At 49.1% G+C, this 27,498-nt stretch overlaps 4 protein-coding genes across 10 annotated transcripts in view; 1 reads left to right on the forward strand and 3 right to left on the reverse strand.

The window, feature by feature from the left end:
• Positions 1–3,273: 3,273 nt before the first annotated feature.
• EIF2B4 (eukaryotic translation initiation factor 2B subunit delta) lies at positions 3,274–8,111 on the reverse strand. Of its 3 annotated transcripts, none has more exons than XM_032391574.1 (13): positions 7,942–8,111; positions 7,517–7,560; positions 7,055–7,190; positions 6,480–6,683; positions 6,120–6,202; positions 5,844–5,935; positions 5,489–5,603; positions 5,210–5,286; positions 4,929–5,031; positions 4,538–4,665; positions 4,218–4,395; positions 3,637–3,817; positions 3,274–3,513 (listed from the first exon to the last, which is right to left on the reverse strand). In XM_032391574.1, the coding sequence occupies exons 1-13, from the start codon at positions 7,970–7,972 to the stop codon at positions 3,314–3,316; spliced, it is 1,572 nt and encodes a 523-aa protein (XP_032247465.1). In that variant the 5' UTR covers positions 7,973–8,111; the 3' UTR covers positions 3,274–3,313. The 3 variants fall into 3 exon arrangements, with proteins under 3 accessions (XP_032247465.1, XP_032247463.1, XP_032247462.1); XM_032391572.1 differs by having other exon boundaries at positions 7,055–7,186; positions 7,942–7,989; XM_032391571.1 differs by lacking the exon at positions 7,942–8,111 and having other exon boundaries at positions 7,517–7,921.
• Positions 8,112–8,187: 76 nt separating this feature from the next.
• On the forward strand, positions 8,188–13,967 carry SNX17 (sorting nexin 17). Its single transcript, XM_032391578.1, has 15 exons — positions 8,188–8,424; positions 8,888–8,962; positions 9,957–10,074; positions 10,597–10,661; positions 10,937–11,047; positions 11,159–11,249; positions 11,409–11,496; positions 11,732–11,801; positions 12,090–12,182; positions 12,275–12,478; positions 12,607–12,732; positions 12,895–12,972; positions 13,122–13,196; positions 13,290–13,331; positions 13,424–13,967. Exons 1-15 carry the CDS (start codon positions 8,362–8,364, stop codon positions 13,535–13,537), a joined length of 1,413 nt encoding a protein of 470 aa, XP_032247469.1. The 5' UTR covers positions 8,188–8,361; the 3' UTR covers positions 13,538–13,967.
• An 80-nt stretch (positions 13,968–14,047) lies between these two features.
• ZNF513 (zinc finger protein 513) lies at positions 14,048–17,674 on the reverse strand. Of its 3 annotated transcripts, none has more exons than XM_032391576.1 (4): positions 17,597–17,674; positions 16,894–17,049; positions 15,309–15,896; positions 14,048–15,217 (listed from the first exon to the last, which is right to left on the reverse strand). In XM_032391576.1, exons 2-4 carry the CDS (start codon positions 16,916–16,918, stop codon positions 14,391–14,393), a joined length of 1,440 nt encoding a protein of 479 aa, XP_032247467.1. In that variant the 5' UTR covers positions 16,919–17,049; positions 17,597–17,674; the 3' UTR covers positions 14,048–14,390. The 3 variants fall into 3 exon arrangements, with proteins under 3 accessions (XP_032247467.1, XP_032247466.1, XP_032247468.1); XM_032391575.1 differs by lacking the exon at positions 17,597–17,674 and adding an exon at positions 17,300–17,463; XM_032391577.1 differs by lacking the exon at positions 17,597–17,674 and adding an exon at positions 17,174–17,240.
• A 404-nt stretch (positions 17,675–18,078) lies between these two features.
• PPM1G (protein phosphatase, Mg2+/Mn2+ dependent 1G) overlaps positions 18,079–27,498 on the reverse strand; it is a 36,474-nt gene continuing 27,054 nt past the window's right edge. For all 3 annotated transcript variants that reach the window (XM_032391559.1, XM_032391557.1, XM_032391558.1), the window contains exons 2-10: positions 23,813–23,882; positions 23,239–23,324; positions 22,787–22,919; positions 21,516–21,931; positions 20,750–20,884; positions 20,177–20,411; positions 19,445–19,574; positions 19,051–19,153; positions 18,079–18,729 (exon numbers count right to left, since the gene is read on the reverse strand). In XM_032391559.1, the coding sequence (XP_032247450.1) occupies positions 18,523–18,729; positions 19,051–19,153; positions 19,445–19,574; positions 20,177–20,411; positions 20,750–20,884; positions 21,516–21,931; positions 22,787–22,919; positions 23,239–23,324; positions 23,813–23,840 (1,473 nt within the window). In that variant the 5' untranslated portion in view covers positions 23,841–23,882 and the 3' untranslated portion in view covers positions 18,079–18,522. The remainder of the gene's footprint in view (positions 18,730–19,050; positions 19,154–19,444; positions 19,575–20,176; positions 20,412–20,749; positions 20,885–21,515; positions 21,932–22,786; positions 22,920–23,238; positions 23,325–23,812; positions 23,883–27,498) is intronic.

Consider the following 27,498-nt stretch of genomic DNA (forward strand, 5'->3'; position numbering starts at 1 on the left):
GGGTTGGGAAAAGGACACGGAAGGGAAACCAGTAGAAAAGCCTGGCGTGGGGACGCTACACTGTAATGAGCCTCAAGCTTGGCCCCTGGCCTTGGTTGGGCATAGGCCTTGCCCCACTCCCTCCCTGGGAGATGGGATGCGGGTGGACAAAGAACGTAACAAATTTCTGCCCTTTCCTGAGACATTTAAAACCATATAAACTTTACAGGTCTCTGCATATTAACTAGGAGAGTTCAGGATGTATACATAGGGACAGGAAAGGGTTGAGTAAACCAGTCTTTCCCCCCAAAATTTCACCTATTAAATTCCCTTGGGGGCGCCTGGGTGGCTCACTCGTTAAAACGTCTGCCTTCAGCTGAGGTCATGATCCCCGGGTCCTGGGATCGAGCCCCGCTTCCGGCTACCCGCTCCAAGGGAAGCCCACTTCTCCCTCTCCCACTGCCCCGCTTGTGTTCCTGCTCTCGCTATCTCTCTGTCAAATAAATAAAATCTTTTAAAAAATAAAAATAAAAAAATTCCCTTGGTTACACAAAACATTTGAGAAAAACGTGGGAGGAGCTAGCTAAGACTTAGAAGTGAAGACTCCCTTCCACCTGTCTCCACATCCACACAATCAGTTCCTTGTTACAGATCCAAGATACTTTATATATTTATACACATAAGCAAATGCATATATATCTTTCCCTTTTTAATTCAAACCGATAACACACACTGTCCTGCATCTGGCTTCTTTTAACTGAGTGTACCTTGGAGATTGTTCCATTTCGGTACATAAAAACCTTCCTCATTCTTTATTATGACTGCTTAGTAATGATATAAATGTAGGATATAGTTGACCCCTGAACACAGGGGTTAGAAGTGCTGACCCCTGTGCAGTGGAAAATCTGCATATTAACTTTTTCTCCCCCAAAACTTAATTACTAAATAGCCTGCTGTTGACTGGAAGTCTATAAACTGTCAACACATATTTTGTATGTCAATATGTATTATATCCTGTATTCTTACAATAAAGTAAGCTAGAGAAAGGAAAATGGCAAGAAAATCACAAGGAGGAGAAAATACATTTACAATACTGTATTGTAACAAAAAACTCCATATATAAGCAGACCCACACAGTTAAAACCTATGTTGTTCAAGGGTCAACTGTAATTTGAATCAGTCCCTTGTTCTTAATGGATATTTAGGTGGTTTCCAGTCTTTTGCAAGTATAAACAATGCTGCTATAAATAATCTTGTTACCTCAAACATCTGCAACTATATAGGTAGGTAGCATAAATTCCTAGAGGCAGAATTGCTGGACCAAAGTTTTGGTGCATTTGTAATTTTGATTGACAGGCAATCTTTCAATTGCTCTGTTCCCTGCCTCTAATCTCTACCAGTTACCTTTCTAAAATAAGGAGCTGACCCTGTGGATCCTCTGCTTAATTTTAATGATTGAGTAATATGCTCAATACATAAAAAATCCATGAGTTGATAATCCTTTTCTTAAAAAAGAGAGAAAGCCGACTAATCCATAACTACTCATTGTATGCCACTGGAAGTAAGTAGTGATCAATTCCTGGAAACTAGCAAATAAAAGGAAAGAAACATTTATCCTTTCTTTCCAGTATGAACTCTAATTCAGAATAAACAGTGAAAAGGAATTCTTTTTAGAAGATTACGAGCTAGTAAATATGGAGAGAATCATAGAATTAGGGGGAAAAATCATTTTGCATCCCCTAATGAATTCAGGCAATAACCACCAGTGGTTATAAAACCACTAAATGAAAATTTGTTGAGAAACTTTAAAATTTTAAACTTTAAAACTGGACCCACTCATCACTGAACATGGGACAACCAGCTATTATTTGCCTCCTGATGTGAGGCGATATGAAACGCAGCACCACTTACTAAGTATTCTTGCCCAAAAAGTTGAATGGAAATAGAGGGGTTAGAGGAATGAGTTAAATGATACCACATGGAAGCCAACAGTCAAATCCAGAGTGGGGAACATTTTATGATAACTTGATTTCTGGAACAAGTCACTCCTGAGAAAAGAAGGGAGGTTGGGGAGACTGCTTCTGATAAATTGAAGACCTACTAACCAAATGTAATGTACAGATTTGCTTGGGTCCTGATTCAAACAAACCAACTGCAAAAAAGCCAGTTTTTGAGACAGTCAAGGAAATTTGATTATGGACTGGACAATACTAAGAATTTAATAGGTGTAACAATAACACGGTAAACGTCCATATTTTTTAGAGACACATACTGAGGTTTGTAGGAGTGAAATGATACAGTATCTGGGATTTCCTCTAAAGTAACTTCAGCAAGGTAAAAAAAAGAAAAAGAAAGCAAATGTGGCCAATCTTAATAATTACTGTATCTGGGACGGGGATTCTTAGAATAGTTCACTCTACTTCTGTTTGAAATTTTTCAATAAAACACACACACACATGTACACACAAAACAGATGACAATCCCATTTTTTTAGGCTAACCACAATGGTTAAGACTCACAATCTGGCCCCAGCCCAACCTACCTTTGCTTCTTTATCACTCACTCTCCACCTAAGTCTCAGGTCTAGCCTCACCACACCACTTCACACTTTGGATTGGCCACTCTGTTTTCGCATTCAAGCTATTCCCACTGCAGATTCGCCTTCCCATTCTTTTCCAACTGGGAAACTCCCTATGCTCATAGGTCACATGCTCCCTGTGAAGTCTTCTCCGACCTTATTAGGTTTCCTGGCCATCATCTGTGGTTGCCTCCTAGGAACTCTGTTCATACAACCAGTGGAACTTCTTTCATACTGCAGATACCGTCTACTTTCGCCATGATGAGTGTTCCTCAATGGCAGATGGCATAAAAGTTAGGGGCACAGTCTCTCAATCCAGAATGCCTGAGAGATCACAAGCTGCTTTTGTTACTGTATTACCCTGGACAAGTAACTCAGCCTCTCTGTGCCTTAGCTGTGTTGCCTTGGCAAGTAACTTAACCTCTGTGTCTCAGTTTTCTTATTCATAAAATTTCCTTTTATAGAGCTATCTTAACCTTCCTAAACAGATCAGAAAGGGATTATAGCAGTTTCGGACACATAATAAGTACTCAACACTAAAAATACTACTTACTAATATGAAATAATTTAACATATCAATGTATTAGATTAACAATCCTAAAACACTGAAGATCTCTCTCTGATTTGTCCTATATTCCTCCTCATATCTAACTCAGTGTCTGTAACCTAAATGATGGCGATACTAAAAGAGATACAAAGGCAGCAGAGTTGCTGAATGCAGGGAGTATGTCATTTATTGACCCTGGGTTCCCCCACTCACTGGTCGCTACTCTTGACTCGTAGAACAACAGGTACAGAACTGCAAGGAATCATCCCCAGCTCCGTGATCACCAGATCCACCAGTTCCGGGGGGGTCACGTCATAGACTAGATTCAACAACCGTAGGGACAGGTGGTTCTGCCAGTTAGCCAGGGTCACCTGTTCTCCTCGCTCACACAGCAGATCATCAGGGTCACCTGCAATGGGAAACATACCCATTTATGTCCGTTGAGAAAACAAGTTGTAGTTCTACCCTCCCTCTCTCCCTCCCAAATCTCAGATCTTTGGAACCTTCTCTTCTGCCCTCCTGGGCTCCTTACCTAGCTCATTAGAGACAAAGGCATCAGTCTGCACACGCTCACAGAACTTGTATGTTTCACAGCAGACCAGCACTGGCACATTATGCGCTCGTGCCACCAGGGCCAGCTGCGCTGTCCCTACCCGGGACATCACGGACCCGTTGGCCAGGAGTGCATGAGCTCCCAATAGCACCTTAGAAACCTATTTGTTTTGAACAGTGGAGAGGGGGAGAAAATGTGGCATGTGATTAATGCACCAAAAGGTTCCCCACTCCTGCCCAGGACAGCAATATTAAGACAATAACAGAACTTAATGATGGTTCTTCTTGGAAAACACCTGACCATTGACCCACTGCACCTCCCACAAGAAAATGAAACTCCAAAGTTACTTTTGTCCTGTTTCCTCTTGGTGGCTCCTAGTTTACTGTCCTTACAATAACAACACTGCTAGAACATGCTGCAGACGTTTTTCCTATTAAATACAAACAAGGCTACAAAATTCTGGTATTTTTAAATAATCATAACCTTGGGAAGATAGGATTATGTCTATACCACTACACCCTTTTACATCCAACTCTGGAGTCCCTCTCCTCTGCCCTCACCTCTGGGAGCACATAGGAGGCTGCAGGAATCAGCAGGTAGGACGCAGGGACCCCAGCACGGACCAGAGAACGTAGTGTGTGCCTTCCCTCCAGCCGTGGCCGACTGTCCACCACTACCACCCGAAACCGCCGGTCCTTAGCCCAAGCCTCCTGAAGAATTCGTGATACCAGAGATGAGCTGGAGTGAATGGAGAGGAGGATTCAGTTATAGATGTCACTAACTGAGAGCCAGCCAGCTCATTACTAAAGAGCAAAAGGGTAGTCCCTTCTTCAGATTGTTTCACCCCCTAATTTTCTCAGTCACAGGGTCTGGACCATACCATCCATATACCAGGATCACATCTCCATTATTGATCTTCTTACAAGCAAAGGAGGAAATTGCCTGAGCTGCAAGCACAATCTTCTCTTGCACATACCGATCAATGGCTGTTCGAAGTTCTGATTTGGCCTAAATGGATTAAAATGCTTAGGGAACAAAAAATGGACACATTTCTTCCTCTGATCATCATACCAGATGCCTGAGTATGTGTACAATGATGGGCTCAAAGGGGGCTTAATGGGGGCCCAAAGGTGGCACAAGTCAGACAGCCCAACCACTTCCTTAACCCTGGACCAAGGCAGAATGGCCTCATTGTCCCTTCTGGGAGTCCTGAATGTGTTTCTCAGCTGTACCCTTAGGTGCATGCCTTGCTCATTCCTCATATTCATCACCTCCTCTTCCCGCTTGGAGCTGCTCACACCCGTGATCTCCTTGTTAAGGAACTTGATGGCGTTGTACATGCTTGCTGACAGGGGGCGGCACTGAGCCAGGAAGCTACAAAGACAATACCTCACGTTTGTGGGACTCTACAACTTATGTCTGTGCTTAAAAATGTTTTCTTTAAAAAGAAGACAGAGAACAGAAAAATGAAACAAGAGGTAAAAGAGCAAGAAAAAGGATACAAGCAAAGGACAAGGGGAGGTACGAGCGGACTTGCAGTGGTTGTCCTTACCTGAAGTAGGGCTTTAGTTTATTCACTAGATCCCTTGAGAGTTCTTCATTGGGGGGTGTTGTGTAATCCTGAATCACCTACAGGGTACACACAGTGATCAGCAAAACGTCCCTTAATAAAGGTCTCTGAGAGGGGGGGTAGGGCAAGTTTCACTGAGCAAAGTGTTCTGAGGGTAGAGTCATTCCCTCTGTCTCCCAGAAATTACTTTGGGTGAGAGGAAGCTGGGGTAGTGTTGGGTAAGGTGGGATTCGGCCATAGAGGGAACAGGACGGGGCATACCTGCTGCAAGGCACGAAGCAGGGCAATACACCGGGCATTGGAGCCACTGACCAGGCCCTGGGAGTACTGCAGGCCGAGTCGCACCATGGCTGGGTGGATCACAGAGGATGGGATGCTGATGGGATGGCGGTGTCACATACTTTGCAAGGGAGCTTGAGCACCTATTGCCCACCTGCCCCTGATGAAAAGGAACTTCCTTCACTAGCACAGACACCCCCATTTCCTCTAGAGTTTTGCCTTATGTGCAGGCTTCTTCCCACAGACCCCATCTCAAATTTCCAGTCACTTTCAATACTGAGTCACCAAAACTCCTAGAACTTAAATTAAAAGTTATGACAGTTTCATAGAATCCTACCTCATATACTGAGTCAGAGAGTTTTGTTTGCTGTACTGGGGTAGGTGGGAGAAAAGACTGACTTTGGATCCATAATCGTTTCGCGTAGGAACCTTGACAAAACGGGAACAGGAGCAGTGGAAAGCAAGTAAACAGTGAGGCTACTTTGCCCCAAATTCCCATTATTCTCCAGGGTCTCACTTTGCCTCGATCACCTCACCCTCCCTCCCCCCACCGACCCCCACCATCCCATCTCCCTTAGGCAATTTCTGGCCACACACTGAAACCACTTCCTACCTGTTGTTGCTCTGGTTTTTTAGCAAGCCTTCTCAGAAGTGTGAGGTCATCAACCTGAGCGTGCTCAGGGAGACGCTTCACTCCTAAAAGATAATAACCATGTTTTTAAGACGGTGTAGGTAATAATGAGAAATCTGCTTTTAAAGCATAAGGGACACCAAGAAAAACTGAACAGAGGGGAGGGGAAAAACAGGGGAGAAAAGAATGGAAAAATAAAGACAGGATGAGGTAGAGGGGAGAATTTTGAGCTCTTGGTCCCAAGGCAAAGAATGGGAAGGGAGAGCTGTTTTACCATGGGGAAGCCTGAGCTAACACAAGAATTAAAATCAAAACAGAGGTCTTGAAATGAAGGGAAAGTACCTGAGGGGGTTTCTCCAGCTGTGCTGGGGCAGGCCCGAGGAGGTGGTCCTCCTTGTTCCCCTTTCCTTGCCTGTTTCAGGGCCCGCTCTGCCTCCTGCTTAGCTCGCCGTTCAGCACGAAGTTCAGCTTTACTTCGACCAGTTGGAACTTTCTCCCCAGCAATAGCCAGCTGACTGCCTGGTCCTGGCAGTTCTTTGGTTGGGCCTACGAAATATAGAAGCGGTGCCCAAATTCCAGGCAGGTAATATCTACCTATGCCCCAGCCAAAGCTTCTCTGCTTATCTAAACTTCCTCGCAGGACGCCTGGGTGGCTCAATCCCTAAAGCGCCTGCCTTCAGCTCAGGTCATGATCCCAGGATCCTGGGATCAAGCCCCGCATCGGGCTCCTTGCTCTGCCTGCAGCTCTCCTTACTTGTGCGCTCTTGCTCGCTCTCTGACAAATAAATAAGTAAAATCTTAAATAAACTTTTTCGCTTTTCACTTGCTCAAACCAACTTTGTCCTGTCTCCTCCTCTTCTCTCCCACACATCCCTCTACCAGTTCCACACCCCAGCCTTTTAAAAAAGCCTCCGCACCTTGACACTGGGCTGCAGGTACAGCAGAGCCAGTTTCTGGTTCTGCTCCCTTTTCCTCCTTCCGTTTCTTCTTTTGCTGTTTCTTTTCCTTCCGAAGCTGCAGCTTCTCTTCTTGGGTCATCTCCCTCCCTGCTGCCTGAGACACAAACATAGAATACTGCTCTTCCCCAACAATTCCAAAGACGAAAAAACACTACTGGTGCCTTCCAAGATTCCTATAAGGTAAAGCCCCTAATCCTCTCTAACTCTAACGAGCTAGCTGTTACAAGCTTACATCCCATAGAGATCGAAGCTTCTCCTCCAGGATCAGAGTCACATACTGTTAAGGCTGAAAGAATTCTGTAAAAATCTGGTTTTCCTGAGAAATAAAGTGAAACGGGGATGGAGGCTGGGGCGGAATGAAGCTGACACAGCCTCCTGCGTAGAGCTTGACAGGCGTTTTGGGAGGGCACCCTCACTTACCCCAGGCCGAGTAGAAAGCTCCGCCTTCATCCCAGACCCCGAGTCTGCATCAGAAAACAGGTCACAAAGTGAGCCAGAGAGCCTCCGGGAGGGTTTGGAGGGGCTCGTACCCGGCGCGGCTGGCTGCTGGGTCGGCATGACCACAGCTCCGCCGTCAGGCGGGAGGCAAGCCAGGGACCCGCGTGGGGACGCAATGCGCGGCAGGATCAAAAGGAAGGCGGAGGAGGGAGCCGAGCGGGGCCCCCCACCCTTCTCGCCGGAGCCAGCCGGTACGCGGCGCGGGGCTGTGCCCCAGGCAGTGCACCCCAGAGTCCGGAGAGGCGCCGGAACGGAACGACAGGACCCAGAGGGACTCAGGGCTCTGCCGCAGCCGTCTGGCGCCCGGCGGCTCGCGTACCTGTGAGTGCGCCCCCCCCTTCACTCACCCTCACGGACAGCCACAGCCACGGCAGCCATCACCCTCGGTCCTAGGCTCCGCCCGCCGCAGTCCCTGGGCCTACAGCGCCACCTGGGCCGACACCCGCGGCGCGCAGCCCTCCGCGGACTACAATGTCCGACGTGCACTGGGGCTCTGCCCCGGACTACGGGCACCGAGGAGAGCCCTCTCAGCTTTGAGCTCCCAGGCGTGGCAGTCGGCTCTTGCCCTTTAGACTACAGTTCCCAGCATGCCAGGGGGGGCTGGGCCCAGAGCGGACGTCCCACCACTCTTTCCACCTCCGATCCCAGCCCCCCACCCCCAAAATGGCGAGTGAGGCAGCGGGGACGCGCTGAGCGGCGGAGGCGAGCGTGTAAAGCCGCTGCGGCCCTGTCAGTCCGGAGCCCAGCTGGGCCCTGCCGCAGGGAACATGCACTTTTCCATTCCTGAAACCGAGTCCCGCAGCGGGGACAGCGGCGGCTCCGCCTACGTGGTGAGGAGCGGCCGGAGCCGGGCCGGGCAGGGGCGGGGATAACGGGCCGGAGCCTTCTCGGAGCGGCCTCCGAGGCCTGGCCGCCACCCTTGGGGCCTGGTCCCAGGCCGCCGATTCCCGACGGCCTCGCTGGGAGCTTATATCCCGTCTCAGATTCGTCCAAAGGTCGCCCAAGCTCCCGCAGGTCCTTTGTTCGCCCGCGTCGTCTTCCTCTGGCTGGGCCGCGGCCGCTCTGGTGGGCGTCACTGGCCTCTTGGGGAGGGAGACTGCGGCATGAGCGCCCGAGTTGCCCCCGGCTGGTCCTTCTGCTTTAGGACCTGGCCCTGGGGAAAACAGACTAATAAACCCTCGGACGATCTCGGTGCGTTACTCAGGCGGAGCTTGTGCCAGACGACTTCTGGCCAGGGTTTTCAAGGGGGTCGCCCAGATCGCGACCCTATAATGCCTGCTTTTGTGTCTTCAGGCCTATAACATTCACGTGAATGGAGTCCTGCATTGCCGGGTGCGCTACAGCCAGCTTCTGGGGCTGCACGAGCAGGTGGGACCAGCACCCCTTGAGGCAGCTTTCCTACATCTTTCCTACACCTGGGCATCAGTGTCTCCATTTTTCCCCTCTTGGCTTCCTCGTAGATTGTGTAGTTTCCCTTTAATCACGCCACTGGGGCGGATCTGGTACTTTGTCTTATCGATTGACATTTCTGGGGAACTCCCTAAGAAGCTTACTGTCTGTGGCTCTAACTGCTCATCTTTATACTCACATCCGCCTTTTTGCTTCCCTGTCCCCAGTCTTACTTCAGCCTTTGCCTGTGCATGGAAAAACCGACCTCCCCCCTCTGCTGCCAAAGCACATTTTTTTCTGTCATCTGAGCTGCAACTTGAAATTCTTTTCCCTTCTCAGACAAATCATTCACCTTTCAGTGGGCCTACCTATTCAGTTATCCTTATGTATCTCTGATGCAATGTTTCTATGTTCTCCTGACCAGGTTGCAAGGTCTCTTCAACTCAGTACAGAGTCCTGGTTCTGCTGATAACTAGCTGTGCAACCCTGAGCAGTTACCTAATTTCTTTGGGCCTTAGTTTCTAAGACCGAAAAATGTATTTGTTGATCTGCAAAGTCCCTTTAAGTCAAACACATTTTTTGAATGTATTTAGCTGTACTTAACTGGGAACATAAATTTTCCTTATAAAGTTCTTTGCTTCTGGTGAGGGTTCAATGGACACAGTCTTGCTAAATAATCAAAGGATTTCCTAGGCCCTGGCCCTATACAAACCTTAGCCACACTGTGAAGGGGCTGACTTGTACATAGTAAGATAGAAAAGAACTTATATTTAGGACAGAGGAACAGCTCCACTGGGATGCTACCTCTGCCAAAGGAATGATTTCCTGGATAACCAGGGTAGATTGCAGGGCAGGGAGGGGGGGAGCTGAGGGAAGAGAAGGGGAACCCAAGAGAACTCCCATTGTGAGTGTGGATTGCCTCTTCTCATTTGCTATGTTTTTTGTGAAGGGTTGTATCTCTTTCTCCACATAGCTTCGGAAGGAGTATGGGGCCAATGTTCTTCCTGCATTTCCCCCAAAGAAGCTTTTCTCTCTGACACCTGCTGAGGTAGAACAGAGGAGAGAGCAGTTAGAGAAGTACATGCAAGCTGGTGAGTGGTTGGAGGGAACTTTAGGCTGTGTTGAGAGCTATGGGAAGAGACTCAAAGCAGTTGGTTCTGTAGACTGGCCTGAATTAATTTCTACATCTGGGGAGCCTCTTGTTTGATCTGTTATTTAATTAGGAAAAAAAGTTGCAAGAGTTTGAGCTGCTCTAGGTATCAGCAAAGCAATTTGGTCAATGTACTAATACAGTTTGGAAATACCAGTGTAACACTACATAGTCTTAAAGCAGTTTAGATTGGTGGGGAGAACTTAATTTGTATCTGACGTGCTTTAGATTAACATCATTGTTATTTCCTTAGTTCTGTAGACTGGACTCAACTAGATGGCAGCCATGGGTGGGGCAGGTGAAGAATATATGCAAACATTGAGTGAGGTGAGGCCAGCTGGGGGATATGACAGGCCATCATCAGCCCAGGAAGTGGGGTAGGGGGGGACCTACCAAGAACAGAACTGGGGGAAGTCCAGAGGGAGTCCTAAGTTACTGGAATAGTGTTCTCTTGTCCCCACAGTTCGGCAAGACCCGCTGCTTGGGAGCAGTGAGACCTTCAATAGCTTCCTGCGTCGGGCACAACAGGTAAGGCTCTGGGTGGGAACGAGATTTAAGGGAAGGACTTTCCTGTAGGGCCATGTCATTTTAAGGCAGTGGCTACGGAAGAGTCATCCTGGTACCTTTTTTTATGAGAGGGGGCTTCTGCTGTACCAGTGAAATCAAGGAAACCCAGCCTGTAATTAAGCAACTGCAAATACACCAGAAGGACCTAGAAATAGAGAGTTGGGGATGGGTCAGAGCTGGACGCTGGGCAGGTGTTAACAAGGCAGTGCCTCCATTCTCATGTATGTTCACACCAGGAGACACAGCAGGTCCCCACTGAGGAGGTTTCCTTGGAAGTGCTGCTCAGCAACGGGCAGAAAGTTCTGGTCAATGTGCTAACTTCAGATCAGACTGAAGATGTCCTAGAGGTGAGGCACTTGTACTTCACTGCCCCACTTCCCCCGCACCCCAGGGTCCCAGGTTTGGGGGTGATTGGAACCAGTCAGTATGATGAGCTGTACTTGCTTCCCTATTCCCAGGCTGTGGCTGCAAAGCTGGATCTTCCAGATGACTTGATCGGATACTTTAGTCTCTTTCTAGTTCGAGAAAAAGAGGATGGAACCTTTTCTTGTGAGTTTCTGTGGACGTGACTGCTTCCCTGTTCTTCTAGTAGTGAATTTGCCCCGCTAATTCTTCCCCAAATCTGCCATTTCCTCAGGGCTCCTCTCCTGACTTTTCTCCCCTTGAGTCTTATGACATTTCCTTTTTTTTTTTTTCTTTAACCCATAGTTGTACGGAAGTTGCAAGAGTTTGAGCTGCCTTATGTATCTGTTACCAGTCTTCGGAGTCAAGAGTATAAGATTGTGCTAAGGAAGAGGTCAGGGCTGGGCTTGGAGGAGGGGGAGGGTACTGGATTGATTACTGGGCCATGTGCTGAGACAGAATAACCTTGACAAGGAGGTAGCGCTGGGTGTTTCTACCAGGCCTCCCAAGCTTCCTCCCACTATACCACCGTATTTGCCCAATAGTTCCAGTTTGCTGTTTTCTATTCCACCTCTCTTGCCTTACCCCAGCTTAGCCCCATTACCCCTTTCCACCCCTTGGCCTCACAGTTATTGGGACTCTGCCTATGATGACGATGTCATGGAGAACCGGGTTGGCCTGAACCTGCTTTATGCTCAGGTGAGCTTGGAGCTGCCTCAGAACCCTTCCCCTGAAGTAGATACTGGTGTCCCGCTCTGCCAAGGAAACTCTTCATGTCTTTACACCCAGTTCACGGGAAAGTTCCTAGAATACTAGCAGGGCACCTGGCACTGTCCCTACTTTGTAAGCTGATATAGTCAAGGACTCATCGCAAAGAGGTTGCTCAAGCGTGGGGCTAAGGGTCAGGCTGGACAGAGGTAACTGGACACTTTCCTTGGACTTCTGATTGGAAGCCCCAAACCCCCCCACCCCTCGTCTCTACCTTAGACAGTATCAGACATTGAGCGTGGGTGGATTCTGGTCACCAAGGAGCAGCACCGGCAGCTCAAATCTCTGCAAGAGAAAGTCTCCAAGAAGGAGGTGAGCCTGCTTTCCTGTCTCCTTCCAAGGGTTGTTTTCTGACTCAGCCCACTTCCTGTCCTGACCCACCCCACGTGGTGACTGGGTTTCAGTTCCTGCGGCTGGCACAGACACTGCGGCACTACGGCTACTTGCGCTTTGATGCCTGCGTGGCGGACTTCCCAGAGAAGGACTGTCCCGTGGTGGTGAGCGCAGGCAACAGCGAGCTCAGCCTCCAGCTCCGCCTGCCCGGCCAGCAGCTCCGCGAAGGCTCCTTCCGGGTCACCCGCATGCGGTGCTGGCGGGTCACCTCCTCTGTGAGTGGGGGTAGGCCTTCGGGATGGTGGCCTGGCGAGCCTTGAGCTTCGGGAATGCGCTGCAGTAGATCAAGGAGGGAGGCAGATTGGCCGGAACGATCTCAGCCTGACTCTCCTTTCTCTACCAGGTGCCACTGCCCAGTGGAGGCACAAGCAGCCCAGGCCGGGGCCGGGGTGAGGTGCGCCTGGAACTGGCTTTTGAATACCTCATGAGCAAGGACCGGCTACAGTGGGTCACCATCACCAGCCCCCAGGTGTGAGCCCACCCTCAGGCCTCCTCTGGAGCCCATTGCACCGTCTCTTAGATACCCAAGTCTAGGGCTTCCAGGACTCCATGTGAGTGGGAGCCCTTGTCTTAGGGGTGTTGGGCTCAGGATGACCACTCTAGTCAGGCTGAGCTCTCTTCTTGCCCTCAGGCTATCATGATGAGTATCTGCTTGCAGTCCATGGTAGATGAACTGATGGTGAAGAAATCTGGTGGTAGCATCAGGAAGGTAAGCAACAGGTGTGGACCAAGCAGCTGAGTGGTTGTGCTCTCCCTGCCTTTTGTCCTAAGTGTGAAGCTTCTCCCAAGAGAGAGGAGAAGTGGTGGGGATTCCAAAGGGATCCTGCTCTTATCAGCACTTCACATCTCCATCCCTAGATGCTGCGCCGGCGAGTGGGGGGCACCCTGAGACGCTCAGACAGCCAGCAAGCAGTGAAGTCCCCACCCCTGCTTGTAGGTATCACTTTCTGATCAGTACCCCAGCTGCCAGCCTTGCCTTTAACTCCCCCAGTGAGGTCTCTGACACCTCTGCCTCCTCTTCCCCAGGAGTCACCCGATGCCAGCCGGGAGTCCACGGTCAAACTCTCAGTGAGTTTCCCATGAGGGTTGGTGAGGTTGGCGTGGGTAGGGGATCTCAGGGAGGCCCAAGCCCTCTGACCCCAACCCTGCCTTTGTTACAGAGCAAGCTGAGTGCCGTGAGCTTGCGGGGGATTGGCAGTCCCAGCACAGATGCCAGTGCCAGTGACGTCCACGGCAATTTTGCCTTCGAGGGCATTGGAGATGAGGATCTGTGATCTCCAGTGCTCAGATGTCTGCCCTCTACCCCAGAGGAATGTTCAGAAACTTGCCCTGTGCCTCTATCCCCCAAGCCAGGGGGGGTTTTTTTCCTTCCTTCCTTCCTTCCTTCCCCTTTCTTCTCTTGGCCAGGGGCTTCCTAACCCACCTTCCCTTCCACCCCCTGGGCTGGCTGCACAAAGGATTGTTCTCTCTTTTCAGAGCTGGCCCTCAATGCCAAATTAGCATTTAGTATTTTGCACAAAGTCCAAGGGACCATGGCTACCTGCCTTGGGGAGGAAACACAGCTTCCCCTGTGGCTGCTTCTGGCTTCTCGGGGCCATGGGCCAAGGGGATGGGCAGAGGTCTGTGTATGGTCTGGCCCAGCTCCCCGTCATTAAACTCAGCCTGATTGCTGCCTACCTCTGTTTCCCTTCACTGCCCCGGCTCCCCCCCATCACAGCACAGACTGCTGTGCTAAGGGTGAGGTGGAGCTGTGCTTGCCACTGCCAACTCAGCATAGACATGGCTTTGTTAGTGTTTCCTTTATTATAAAGCACTGAAATAAGTTAAATAAACAGGTGGGAGGCTGGGCAATCCCCCAGCCAGTTCCTCTACTGCCCCTGGGAGCAGTGGAGGTGAATGCAGGGCCCTTCTCACTGAGCTCATGAAGTGCCTCAGTCAAGGAAGGCCCCCTGGTCCGTATGGGCCCCTCGCCCATGGGGTTTGGGCTGGTCCATATAGTGCCTAGGTTAGTCTGTGGAGCCCCTGGCCAGCGGGGGAGGAAGTAGAAGGTGGCTTCCGGTCCATCGGTATAAAAGGTACAGGAGAGGCAGGGCTAATCCACAGGGCCCTGAGGGAGAAGGACCTGGTTCAGGGCGAGTCCGTGTGGAGAGCCCGGCTACCAGCAGCACTCAAAGCTGTCGGGCCCCGAGAGCTCAACACAGAGGAGGGGCTGTGAGGTGGGGCCCAGCCCTCGGAGGCCGAGAGGCCAGGCCCTCCTGCCCCACCATGGCCGTGCACCTTCTGGTGGCGTTTGTAGTTGTCCCAGTGGCCCGTGGTGTAGGCGCAGGTGGCACAGCGGAAGGGCTTCTCGCCTGTGTGCCGCAGCATGTGGCGTTTGAGGTTCATGCTCTGATTGCAGCTGTAGTTGCAAAGGCTACACCGAAAAGGTTTGTCCCCAGAGTGGATGCGACCATGACGCTTGAGGTTGGCCAGGTTGCCACAGGCATAGGGGCAGAGGGGGCACTTGTAGGGCTTCTCTCCTGTGTGGACGCGCTGGTGCCGTTTCAGGTTATCCAGATGAGCAGAGGCATAGGGACAGCGGGCGCAGCGAAAGGGCTTCTCGCCACTGTGCGTCTTCATGTGCCGGGCCAGGTGGTTGGGATAGTGAGTGGCAAAGGGGCAGAGGCTACAGGCAAAGCCTTTGTCACTGGGGCCCTGGGGCCCCCCACTGGCACCCCCTCCAGCCTCTCCTCGCATGCAGCGCCCACACATGGCAGCTCCCAGCCGGCTACCCTCCCCCTCCTCCAGCTCCTGTCCACAGTTGCGGCAGGTCCAAGGGAACAGCAGCTCTGGCAGTGGTTCTGATCCAGTCCCACAGAGGCCCTCCCCATCACCCCGCAGCTGCCCACAGTCCGGCAGGAAACTGGCACCACCTGGTGGCACATGGAGGCTCAAGTCCGGAAGCAGCAGAGCATCTGTGGGGACAGTGAGACCTGAGCTATGAATCCAAGTATCCCTAGGGCCACCCACCCGCAGCCCAGGTTCTTTTGGGTTCTGGCTTTTTACCTTCAGGTCGCCGGGGCACTGCCCCCTCCTGCTCTGTGGGACTGGGAGGCCGGGTGGGACGTGGAGCGCAGCAGCGGAAGCCACAGGTCGGGCAGGGAGGAGTGGGGGGCCCCGCGTGGGTGCGCTGATGCCGCCTCAGGTTGCCCAGGCTGCTGCAGGCAAAGGGGCAGTGGGGACAGCGGTAGGGCTTCTCGCCAGTGTGGGTGCGGGTATGTCGCGTCAGGTTGACGAGCTGGGCTGAGGCGTAGGGGCAGCGGCCACAGCGGAACGGCTTCTCCCCGCTGTGTGTCTGCATGTGCCGCTTCAGGTGGCTCGAGTAGTGGGACACGAAGGCGCAGAGGCGGCATGAGTATAGTAGCCGTGGGGGCAGCGGGGGCCCCCCACCCGGCCCTCCTGCCCCACAACACGGCCCCTCACCTGTCGGCCCCCCACACAGCTGGCAGGCTGGGCCTGGCCTCTCACCCCTGGCCTCCCCTGGACCCCTGGCTGGTTCCTCAACTTCACTCTCAGCACTTAGTGGCCGGCCGCCCCCAGACTCGTCATCACTCAGCCCGTAGGGAAGCCCAGGCCTGGCCCCCAGAGAGTCTCCTGGTAAGACAGACATGAGAAGAGACATCAACATGGGGTAGGACCAGGCTCCAAACTCGCTTAGTGTATCTCCCTTCCCCTTGCTTGGCTCCACCCTTCACTTCAGTGATCCTAAAAATTCAATATGAATTATCTGCTTCTGAGTCTGTACTAACCTAGTGATGACAGCTGTACCTAATTCCACTGCATGGAAAAAGATCAAAGGCTCACAGTGGACCACAGGCTGAAATGCACCAATAATGTAATTAGCTGATTCTTGGGATAAGAAAGTTAAGTAAAAATACACAAGGCAGAGGCCTGAGACCTTATTCTAAGCTTTACGTTAGTAAGGTCCTTTTTAGTACAGAGCTGATTAGAAAATAAAAACTATGTCAAGAGTGAGGCAAAATCTGGAGTGAAGTGGATACAAAGTAATGTGCCTAAAAGACGGATTTTCTTTTACATGGATTCCCTCAATGATTTTCAAAAACATCCTTCGTATAGGTGGCATAAGTTGGTAGGTGGTGCAGCAAATTAGGATGGGGTGATGTTTTGATTGACAGGGAAAAGGAATGTGCAAGAATACTTGGGGGTAGGGACCAAAACCTCAATAGGAAAGGGTTTATGCTGCAGGTGAAAGGGTAGTTAGATTAGGCATAACTTAATTTGAATAAGAAATTGTTTCCCTGAACCTCTTAAACTTCACATAAGGAATGTGCTAGGCAGGAGAACAAGGTTATTAAAAGGGCATTAACTTTTAACCAGTTGCTCCATGTGATTCATCCACTGTCCTGTTCATACCACCTTCGGACCAGGCCCCAGAACTTCACCTCAACAAAGTGATGGAGCTCACTGGACCATTAGGCAAGTGAAAAAATCTAGCTCAAATCTAAATAAAATCATCCCTAGGTTGTGGCACTGTTTCGTGTTTTGCTCACTGGCACTAAACCCTAACCCACCTCCTGAAGGGCTGAGGTTCCAGTGGCCACTAATCCTTGATCAAGTCCCTCAAACCCACCTTCAGAGTCTCTCTCGAAGCCCATGAGCTGGTCGCTGTTGCCGTCACCTTCCTCCTCTTCCTCTTCCTCCTCAAACTCCAGATCCTGGCCTAGTAGCAAATCACTCTCCAATACCAGGGCCCCGGGTCCTTCGTCGAGGGAGTCTTCGGTATCCACTGAAGAGGGGAGGGGGCTTGTAGATTCTCCCTCAGGAACCGTGCCCATCATCCGCACCCCGGGAGCTAGCCCTCGCAGCCCGTACTTCCCGAACTCGCAGACCCTCTCGGGTTCCCTTAGTACCTCGGTAGGAAGCTAGGACTCCAGATCGCCCACCCCATCCCTCAGGAGTCCCCCTCCACCCCGACCTGAACCCACTCCACTGACCCCACCCCCGCTCCTCCCCCCTCGCGGCCCCTGACCCCTGACCTTTGACCCCCTCGCATTTCACGGGCTGCGGGTGGCTCTGCTTCCTTCGGGGCATCGTGACCGGCTCCAGCCCGACGCGCCTCCGGCCTGCGGCCGCCCGGCCCCGCCCCTCCTACTCCGGCCTGCCCGCCCGCCCTTCCTCTCAGGGCCCGCGGGCCGCCTCCATGCAGCGGCGCGGGCCCCGGGCAGCCCCCGGCCCTGGCCCCGGCGCCCAGCTCAGGCCGCTCCCGCCGCCGCCGCCGCCGCCGCGTCCATTCATGGAGCCCCTTACCCCCCCCTACGGAGACCAGCTGGTACCTCCGTCCTCGCTTCCGCTTCCGCTGCCGCAGAGCCACACGGGACGCGTAGTCTGGGGAAAGCAAAAGCGGCGAAAACGTCCAGAGCGTGACCAGGAAGTGATTGTGACGAAAGGAAGCGGGCGAGCCAATCAGAGATCAGACAGAAACCAGGCGGGTGAGGAGGGCAGAAGGCCTGGCCCTGCTTTTAGTCTTAGGAGCCGCCCAGCTGGTCCTTACCCCTACCTAGAGGAACTAGGAAACTATGCCTGATCCCGGAGGGGGAGGGGGGAGGATGAGCCGCGACGCTGGGCCACGTTGCCCAGCAGCTCGGGGAACTGCAATACCTGGGCCCCCTCTGCCCTACACATGCGTGGCGAGCGCGCGCGCGCGCGCACACACACACGCACGCGCGCACACATACACACACACAAGTGCGCTGAGGAGCTTGGCAGGCGCCACCAAAGAGGTCAAGTCTGGGGCCAGAGAATTCTCGGGGGGCCGGACAGGACAGCATTATTGAAAAAAGGACACCATTGGCACAATTAGGTTTTGGCCTTTAGTCTGAAAAAGTGTTGATTGAAAGTGTACAACAGAGAGCGGGTGCAAGCGGCTGGGGGCCATGGAGCCGCCAATAAAAAAGAATGTCCTTAAATAAAGTTCACAGAGTAAAAACCAGAACCGCCAGTCTTCCCTCCAACACAACAGAGCACAGGCACAGAACCGGTGATGAGCCCCAAGGAGCAAGGAGGAGGCTGGGGAAGACAGCAGAGGCTCCCAGGCTGCTGTGTGGAGGGAGAGCCCTCTTTGGAATGGGCTGAGTAAAGCCACCCAGCTCCCCCTGCACACCTCATAACCACTGCTAAGGCTAAAGGAAAAAGACAAAACTCAGTCTCAGGTCCAGAGGGCTCAGAAAACAGTCTAGGTGGGCAGGGGTCTGGACAACCATTAGTCCCGCTTGGCCTTCTTCTTATTGTCACTGTTGCCATTTTCTTCAGCCCCCTCAGAAGAGAGCACCTCCTCCAGTTTCCGCTTGCCACTCTCTGGCTGAAGCTCTGCTGTGTTTCGGGGCTTGAAGCAAATGATGATGCAGGTCATGTTGTCACACCCTGTACCGTCCCCAGAAGTGTCTGGTGCCAGGCACTGATCCAGCAGCTACAAAAGGGACAAGGTAGGTAGCTCAGCTTCAGGGTCTGAACACCTTCCTAGGAACCTAAACTCCCAGAAGAGGGCTGACCCTGCTGAGACGGTGGCAGAAGGAGGGGAACAGGCAACAGACGTCACAGAACAGCCCACTTGCTAGTGCATAAGGCATGAGAATAAGGCAGGGAAATGAAGGAAATGGAACTTTCTAGTCAGGTTTGGCATCTATCAGTAAATTACTGACACTTCCCAGCTCTGGTCTTAGCTCAGGTCAAAAGACAAAACCTTGGCTATGCAAACCAGATGCCCTCTCTCCTCTACCCAGGCACTCACCTCTTCCACGATGGATGACAATAACCGAAGCTCCCCATTTTCATCACGCTGGCTGATTTTTGATTGAATAAAGTCTATAACTTCCTGGCTGCTCATCACATTCCTGAGGTCAAAAACAATACACTCTTCTTTAGTCCCACCAAGGCAAAAGAGAGGAATGTAGAGAGGTGATAGCCCCCAGGACCAATGTAAACACCTATGGAGATTGTCCTTTGCTCTGCCTTAGGCTTGGGGGTTTTGACACCAAGATGTCTGCCTAGGCTCTAATCCTAGCAGTTTGAGAAAAGTACTGAATGCAGCCATTAGAGGGATGAAAAAGCCAAACCAGCTCAGAACCCTACAAGTAATGCTGCAATAAAAAAAGGAAATTTTAGGGCATTCCACTGGTGCTCACCATATGCCATCACAGGCAATGACCATGAATTCGTGGTCGTCAGTGAGAGTCAGCACCTTGATGTCAGGAAGGGCTGATATCATCTGTTCCTCAGGTGGCAAGTTCTTATTTCTCTTGTAGAAGTGGTCTCCTGAAGTAAAGGAATGGTTGAAGAGTATTTTAAGCACTCCGCAAAGACTTGTGCTCGAGGCTGGTCGAGCCTTGCCATTCATTTCCCTTCTTTACAAAGTTCCATAATCTAAGTGAATGGAAAACTGAGTTCTAGTTTTTCTAGTTTCAGCCCTATCTTCAGGTTGCTAAACCTTAGGTAGGTCACTACCTTTTTTAATCATCCAAAAATGACAGCTATCGGGTACCTGGGTGGCTCAGTTGGTTAAGCGACTGCCTGCGGCTCAGGTCATGATCCTGGAGTCCCGGGATCGAGTCCCGCATCGGGCTCCCTGCTCAGCAGGGAGTCTGCTTCTCCCTCTGACCCTCCCCTCTCTCATGCTCTCTATCTCATTCTCTGTCTCAAATAAATAAATAAAATCTTTAAAAAAATAAAATAAAAAAAAAACAAAAATGACAGCTATCTTAACCTATCTCATGGACACATTTTACAGACAAAGGTCATAGATACCAAAGGACTTGGAAAAAGGTACAAGGGCCTATTAAGATTAAAGTTTGCTACCAGGTAGTCTGGAAGAGAGAATAAGACCCCAGAAGTCTTCCCCACACTTTCCTAGCACTTACCAATGGCTCTGGAGAGGTTGAGGCCCCCGTTGACTCGCCCATCCATGGTGACCTTGCCACCAGCATTCTTGATGCGTGCTAGCTCCACTTCATCCTCTGGTTTGTGGTCATAGGACATGTCCAAAGCTTTGCCAGCCTCGGACACCACACAACGAGAGTCTCCTGCATTGGCTACAATCAACTGCTTCCCTCGTATCAGAGCCACCACCGCTGTTGTACCGCTGTCAGAGCCAGGCTTAAGAGGAAGAAAGGGAGCATCATGGGAGCTTCCGGACATAAGCTCCTCATTGGTGCTCCCCTGACCATTTGCTTATGCTTTCTCTCTCACTGGGACCACCAAAAGAGCTTTAACAGGAGAGGCATGGATTTAATCTTTCCAAAGACTAGAGCATGCTCTCTTTCTATTCTGCGCTAACTGTATCCTAAAGACCTAGTTCCCCTTGTAGCATAAATGCCCCCATAACCAGGACTTCAGTACTAAGGCAGCAAGGAGATTCCCTGTCCCCAAATCACCATCAGGGAATCACATGTGCCTCTTGGCTTTTCCAGATTCACTGCTCCTTCCCTACATACCTCCTCCTTGCCTTCCATGCCCGGTACCATCATCTCCTCTTCTTCCTCGTCCTCTTCAGCCTCCTCAGTGTCATCTTCATCCTCCTCATTCTCTGCCTCTTCGCTGCTGTAGCCATCCTCTTCCTCACTGCATTCCTGCCAGAGGGATGATCCCAGGCTGCTGAGACTGGGATGACCCCCTGCCCCCCTCCCCCCAACTCATACTCAGAACGAAGAGGCCCTGACTGAACACAGATTCTGAGAGCACTGAAAGATACAACTATATGATCATGATAGAAAAATCTAGGGGAGGGGAGAAGGCTAGATGGGTATAACTACTATCCTTCCAGGCAACACAGCCAGAAAATAAATGGCCCAGAGGAGATACCCAAATATCCAAAGTGACAACCACCACCTTCTTGTTCTCTCTCTGGGAGACAGACTCTGAAAGGCTAGAACTAGATCTATTTGTTATAGTACCAACAAAGGAAGAGGTTCGAAGGCTAATGGTTCCTACGTTGGTGAAAATAATGAATTCAAGAAAACCTTGGAATATAGTAGGTCTTGGGGGCTGATCTAAAAATAGAAGAAGGCGGGGTATCTGGTTGGCTTAGTCGGGACAGCATGCAACTCTTGATCTTGGAGTCTTGAGTTCAAGCCCCGTGTTGGGTGTAGAAATTACTTTAAAAAAAAAAATAGAAGAAGGAAAAGAGCCAACAGCTATGCATGGTGACCAAACAGGCCCTCTCTGCAGACTCAGCATCTGTCTGCTCCCACAAGCCCTTACCTCACTGTCTTCCTCTTCCTCCTCTGCCTCATCTGACTCATCCTCACTGTCCTCAAAGAACTTGGACTTAGCAACTCGAGGCAGCTTGTCAGAGGCTGAAGAGCAGGAAGGCCCAGCCTCACCAGTGGGAGTGCCAGGCTCACCACCTTGGCCTGCCTCAGTCCCACGTTCTGAGTTGGAGGAAAGGCCTGTGTGGGCCTTGGCTGTGGGACCATTTTCCTCTGAAGAAGCTTCCCTAGATGGGTCCTCAGGTCCTGCCTCCCCGTTGAGACCCTGGGACCCTGGTTCCTCGCCTGTCCCAGCTCCAGATTTGCTGTGGGGAGCACCCTTGTGACAGTTCTGCCCATAGCGTGTCAGCAGCTCTTCAATAGTCATGGTGGCCTCTTCATGCAGCAGTGCAGCCTCCTCATTGTCCACTGCAGGGAAGAGGCTGAATCAGCACCCCCACCCCAGACTCTTCATGGGATCAGCCCCCCTTCCCACTTCCACAACCCTTGCAGGTAGAATTTCAACTTCCCCACCACCGCCCACTCCTAAGGCTCCTATCAAGCTTCCTATCAAGTCTCAGAATACCCCTTTGCTTCCTTCTCAAGTAATACCTGCCTGCATAGACTTCCTTTGGTCTTGGTCTTTCACCCTATTCTTAGTCAAAGGAATACTAGTTCTTTTATCACCTCTCATTTTTGATTGATAAGTTGGAAACCTCATTATGGCTAAGGACCCAGGAAGCCCACAATGCTAGTTTTAGGCCTATAGCCCAGGCTTAATGACAGTTCCAAGTCTTAAAAAAAAAAGGTCACATAAACATTAACAGGAACCAGAGAGACCCCATCACAATGACAATAGATAATATATATAAAAATGCTTACAACTATGGACACTAGGTACAAAGGTTAATTCTCCTTTCATAACCTCATGTAGTATAGGAGAACATAGGGTTCTTTAATGTGAGGACTCCCCAAGTCCCTAAGAAGTCATCCTCTCTTAGAATTGACACATAATACATATTAAAGAAGAGTTCTTTAAAATGCTGATTTCTGGGGCGCCTGGGTGGCTCAGTCGTTAAAAGGCTGCCTTTGGCTCAGGTCATGGTCCCAGGGTCCTGGGATCGAGCCCCGCATCAGGCTTCCTGCTCAGCGGGAAGCCTGCTTCTCCCTCTCCCACTCCCCCTGCTTGTGTTCCTGCTCGCTATCTCTCTCTCTTTCAAATAAATAAATAAATTAATTAAATAAAATGCTGATTTCCTCTCAAACAAGGGATGCCACACTCACCATCATCTTCATCAGCTACTTTTTCTTTTTCATCCTCATCCTCGGTGGGTCTCCCTGCAATCTGTGCCAGCTCCTTAATGACTTCCTCAGTGGTCAGTTTGGCATCAATAGCCAAGAAGGCATCTTCTAATGCCTGTATATAAGCCAAATAGTATGAGGCAAGTTGAAAAAGTACAGTGGGTACAACATGAATTGCCTATATACAACCTGGGTACAAAGATGGCATGCAAATTACAGTGTGATCCACCATACAAGGAGACACTCTCATATAAATAAAACAGTTCAGAGACCTGAGATTAATGAAGCAGTTCTAAAAACGTCCAAGTGGAAATAGAATTCTTTAAGAAATGCAATAAGCAGCAGCTTACTGGCAACAAGACAGAAAAAGCGAAGGACTAGAAAACAAGGGAAAGCCTACAGAAGTAGAGAAGGAGCATTACGAAAAGACAGACCTTTTGTAGCTTGCCTTCTTTGTAGGCCTTCTGATCTTTGATGATATCAGGAAGATATTTGGCACAGTACAAGGCAACTTCCTCCCCTAGAAGAAAAGTAAGGTCACCCAGAGCACTGCTTCCCACATATAAAGTGAAATAATATTTATATGCCTTACTGGAGTGAACCCAAAGGGTCGAGGAAATAACTATTTTATACAACTGAAACCTATCTGAAAGATAATTGTTTAGGAAGTTCTGATCCACACAATAGATTTCACCATCAACTTTCACAGTGCTAAATTAATATACCTTTTTGCTTTTCTCACCTGTATACTTAGTTCTCAGTGGAAAAAAAATAAATTCTAATACAGGAAGAGGCTTTTTGGATTAAAACAAGGCCTGGTGAGATTATAAACCAATACAATATCCTGTTAGGAAGGTAGAATGGCAAAATAGAGAAAACAGCACTGGGAAGGAAATGATATCTTAGGACCAGAACCTTGGAAAGGAAAAGAACAAAGGACCTGTTCTTGCCCCCTAAAGTCTGGAACTGGAGTTCAAGAATGTCACCAATATGATCCGCTAAAGTTACCTCCATGTCCATCATAGACAGAAAACATGGCTGTCTCACTGTCCAACTCAGGAATACAGTTGTGAGCATCCTAGGAAAAAGAGAGCATAATTAGCATTTCTGAAGGTCAAAGGATGTTCTTCCTTGTGCACCTCAGGTCGTGAGGATCGCCTTCACGCCTTAACCTCACTAACCCTTCCCTGGCTGACCTACATGGCCTAGAAATAAGAAAGGAAAATGGGATGATAAAATAAGAAAAGTAGTACAGGGGAGGGAGAAAGGAAAGGGGCCAAGGGAGGGAAGTAGGGGAGGAAAGGAAGGGGGGAGGGTGGAAGGGAGAGAGATGAATCAGGTCACTACCTCTGCAGTCTAGCAGCCTCAGCCTAGGAGATCTCAGTCCAGATGGCAGAATGTTTGGCTGTTGGAACTCTAGACCTGACCTTTTGGATTTGTGGCAACTATGGGAAGAACCAGAATAAAGGATCTTTAAAGTCACTTCCAGACTCATTCTATGAATCAGTGAACTTCAAGGAAAAAAATGTTAGGGAAGATAGCAAAGAGAGACCTGAGGGCATTACCAGCCTGACAAGTTTCTAGGAGAATCCTAAAACAACGTAAGTGAAAGGACTAAAATTTGTAGAACTATATACACTTATACCACCACTTCCCCAAAGCACCATCTAACAAACAAATTATTCCCCTCTTCTCTCAAAGTTTAACTCACTCAATAAGTTACCCTCAGGCTAGGCAGAGGATATATTTACAAAAGAATCTTCCCAACAAATAATGTTATTAAACTACACTGTGTTTAGTATTTGTTAACTGGAATTTACAATGCCCCATGTAATCAGCCTTCCCACCTCCTACCCCCAGCTGGAAATAAGATATCATTCATTGCTGACGGCATTAGCACACCTGAAGAGAAGTCTGCAATGGTCCTGCTGCAACAACATTGCGGTTGCAAGGCTGGGCTTGATCAAATTCTTCTAATAATAAAACTCTGCCACCCCAAACAAATATTCCAGGCTATGCCATAATTCAAGCCAAGATGTTGAACCTAGGTGAGAGTGTGCTGCAGCTTACTCTGCCCCATCTTGGAACACAACCCCATCTCCCTGTCAGGTACTTTCTACAGACAAAGAGAATATAATCAGCTATTTACTTTGATTGATTATCCTTGTGAAAGTTAATGGTTCTCCTTCCTCTTTCAGGCATTTAAACTTTTCTAGCTGTATCAATACTTAGGAAATCAGTGCAGTGGTTCTTCTGTTGTCCCTGCAATAAGACTATGCTTTCATTATACAAATCTAGAAAATAAAAGCCATTTTAAGGTAGTAAATGAGAGAACGGAAAAATAACTATTTTGTATTTCCCTCTCATTGATTCTAGGAGAAACTGTCCCAGAATCTAATGGGCTGCATGAAAGGCCCTCAATGGCCTATCTAACAAAGATGTCAACAACCGCCTCTAAGCCTCATCCCCAGGACCCGGAGAGCACCAGAGAGCACCAGAGACCAAAGGTCATCTTCTCCCTCTTCCAATCACTCCACCACCAGCCACACTGGCCTCCCTTCCCTCAGAGCCAGGGTTAGTTGACCTTACTGGACCTACCTCTCCTCTTTCTGCACCTTTTGGCCTGCCTTTATGACTATCTATTGCCTCAGCATCCTCCACCAGTGGTTCTCAGACTTTAATGTGCCTAAGAATTCATTTGTTATTCCTTCACCAAATATCTGAGTATCCATTATGTTCCAGGATCAGTTCTGGGTGTTTGGTAATATCAGTGAATAAAATGAAGACCTGCGCTTCATAAAAAAAACTTACATTCTCACAAGGAATATACACAATAAACACAATAAATAGTTAAATCATATAGCATGATGATATAACTCCTATAGAAAGATGATGGTGCTATGGAATAAAGGAAAGGTAGAACAGGACTGAGTTGGATTACAGAAAAGTGGCGGGAGAACTGAATCGGCATGGGACACAGTGTGATACGGGCTTGCTAAGGCCATAAGCAACTGTACCTCAGCAGTCACTACCTAAGTCATGCTGTATCTAATTAGTATCAACAAAACAGTTGTGTCATATTAATGTTGACTTTAATTCTGTTAATTTTGTAGTGTGGTTTGCTGGCATGGAATTTATGCCCAGTTCTGTTTGTACTCATTTAAGTAACATTAAATTAAAATTGTTTTAGTGAATTCTGGAGTTCCACAAGTATTGCTCTCCTTAAAAAAAAAAAAAAATCCATGGAAGAGCTCCAAGATATTTTGTTAAATAAGGAAAGCAAAGTGCAGAAGGAAAGCAAAGTACAGAATGACATATTTAGTAAGCTGCTTTTGTGTAAGAAGAGGGAGCACAGGAATAGATATTTGTCTTTTTACACTGTAATACTACATGGATACAAAGAAAACTAAAGAAAAGCAGTTAACTGTAGGGGGAGCAGGAGGGTACAGAGGGATGGGAGCAAGATGAGCCATTGGAATGTTTATTTTTTTCAAAAGTAAATTAGATTTTTTTTAAAGATTTTATTTATTTATTTGACAGAGAGAGACACAGCGAGAGAGGGAACACAAGCATGGGGAGTGGGAGAGGGAGAAGCAGGCTTCCTGCTGAGCAGGGAGCCCGATGTGGGGCTCAATTCCAGGACCCTGAGATCATGACCTGAGCCGAAGGCAGCCGCTTAACGACTGAGCCACCCAGGCACCCCTAAATTAGATATTTTTAAAAGACTGAGTGTAAAACTAAAATTTGAGAAATTGGTCCAACTAATTCCACTTTTTGATAGGGGAGGGAAGAGCAGTCTACTTGTCCACTCCTTCCCAGTGGAACAGGTCAATCATTCTCTGCCCTGCAATATGCCACTCTAAATCACAGCCGTACCATCTCTTTTGAACCCACACCGATATTCAAATCATCTTTTTTTGTGTTCCTCACAAAAGCATGTGAAGCAGATCTAGCTTCATATGAACATATGAAAAAAGAGCAATCAAAGAAATGAATATTAAAAACAAGGAAATATCCTTTTGTGCAAATTAGAATAATGAAAAAGATTAATAATAACTAGTGATAATAAGAGTGAAGTAAAAACACATTCTCATAGCCTGACCAACAAGAATATAAATTAGTATAGCCTTCCTGGAGCACAATTTGGTAATATGTATAAAAATTTCAAATGTGCATGCCCTTTGATCTACTAATTGGACTTCCAAAAGTTTTATTTTATGAAAGTAGTACAAAGGTACAAAGAAAGACAACGGTACAAGGATATATATAAGAATGTTCACTATAGCATTATTTATAATAAAAAACAATTATGAACATCCAAATTTCCATGAAGAAATTAGATTACAAGTGGTACATCCCTCCAATAGAATGCAGCTATTAGAAATGAATATGTGGGGGGTGGCTCAGTCAGTTAAACATCTGCCTTTGGCTCAGGTCATGATCTCAGGGTCCTCAGGGTCCTGGGATCGAGGCTCCCTGCTCAGTGGGGAATCTGTTTCTCCCTCTCCCTCTGCCCTTCGATCTGGTTATGCCCCCCACCCCCGCTACACTCAAATAAATAAAATATTTAAAAAAAAAAAGTAAAAAAAAAAAATGAATGTGTTCATTTGGAAATGTGTTCACAATATAAGTGATAAAAGGAGAAAAAAATGGGGCGCCTGGGTGGCTCATTCGTTAAGCATCTGCCTTTGGCT

Source organism: Phoca vitulina, unplaced genomic scaffold (genome assembly GCF_004348235.1).
Source record: "Phoca vitulina isolate PV1807 unplaced genomic scaffold, GSC_HSeal_1.0 scaffold63, whole genome shotgun sequence".
Lineage (NCBI taxonomy): Eukaryota > Metazoa > Chordata > Mammalia > Carnivora > Phocidae > Phoca > Phoca vitulina.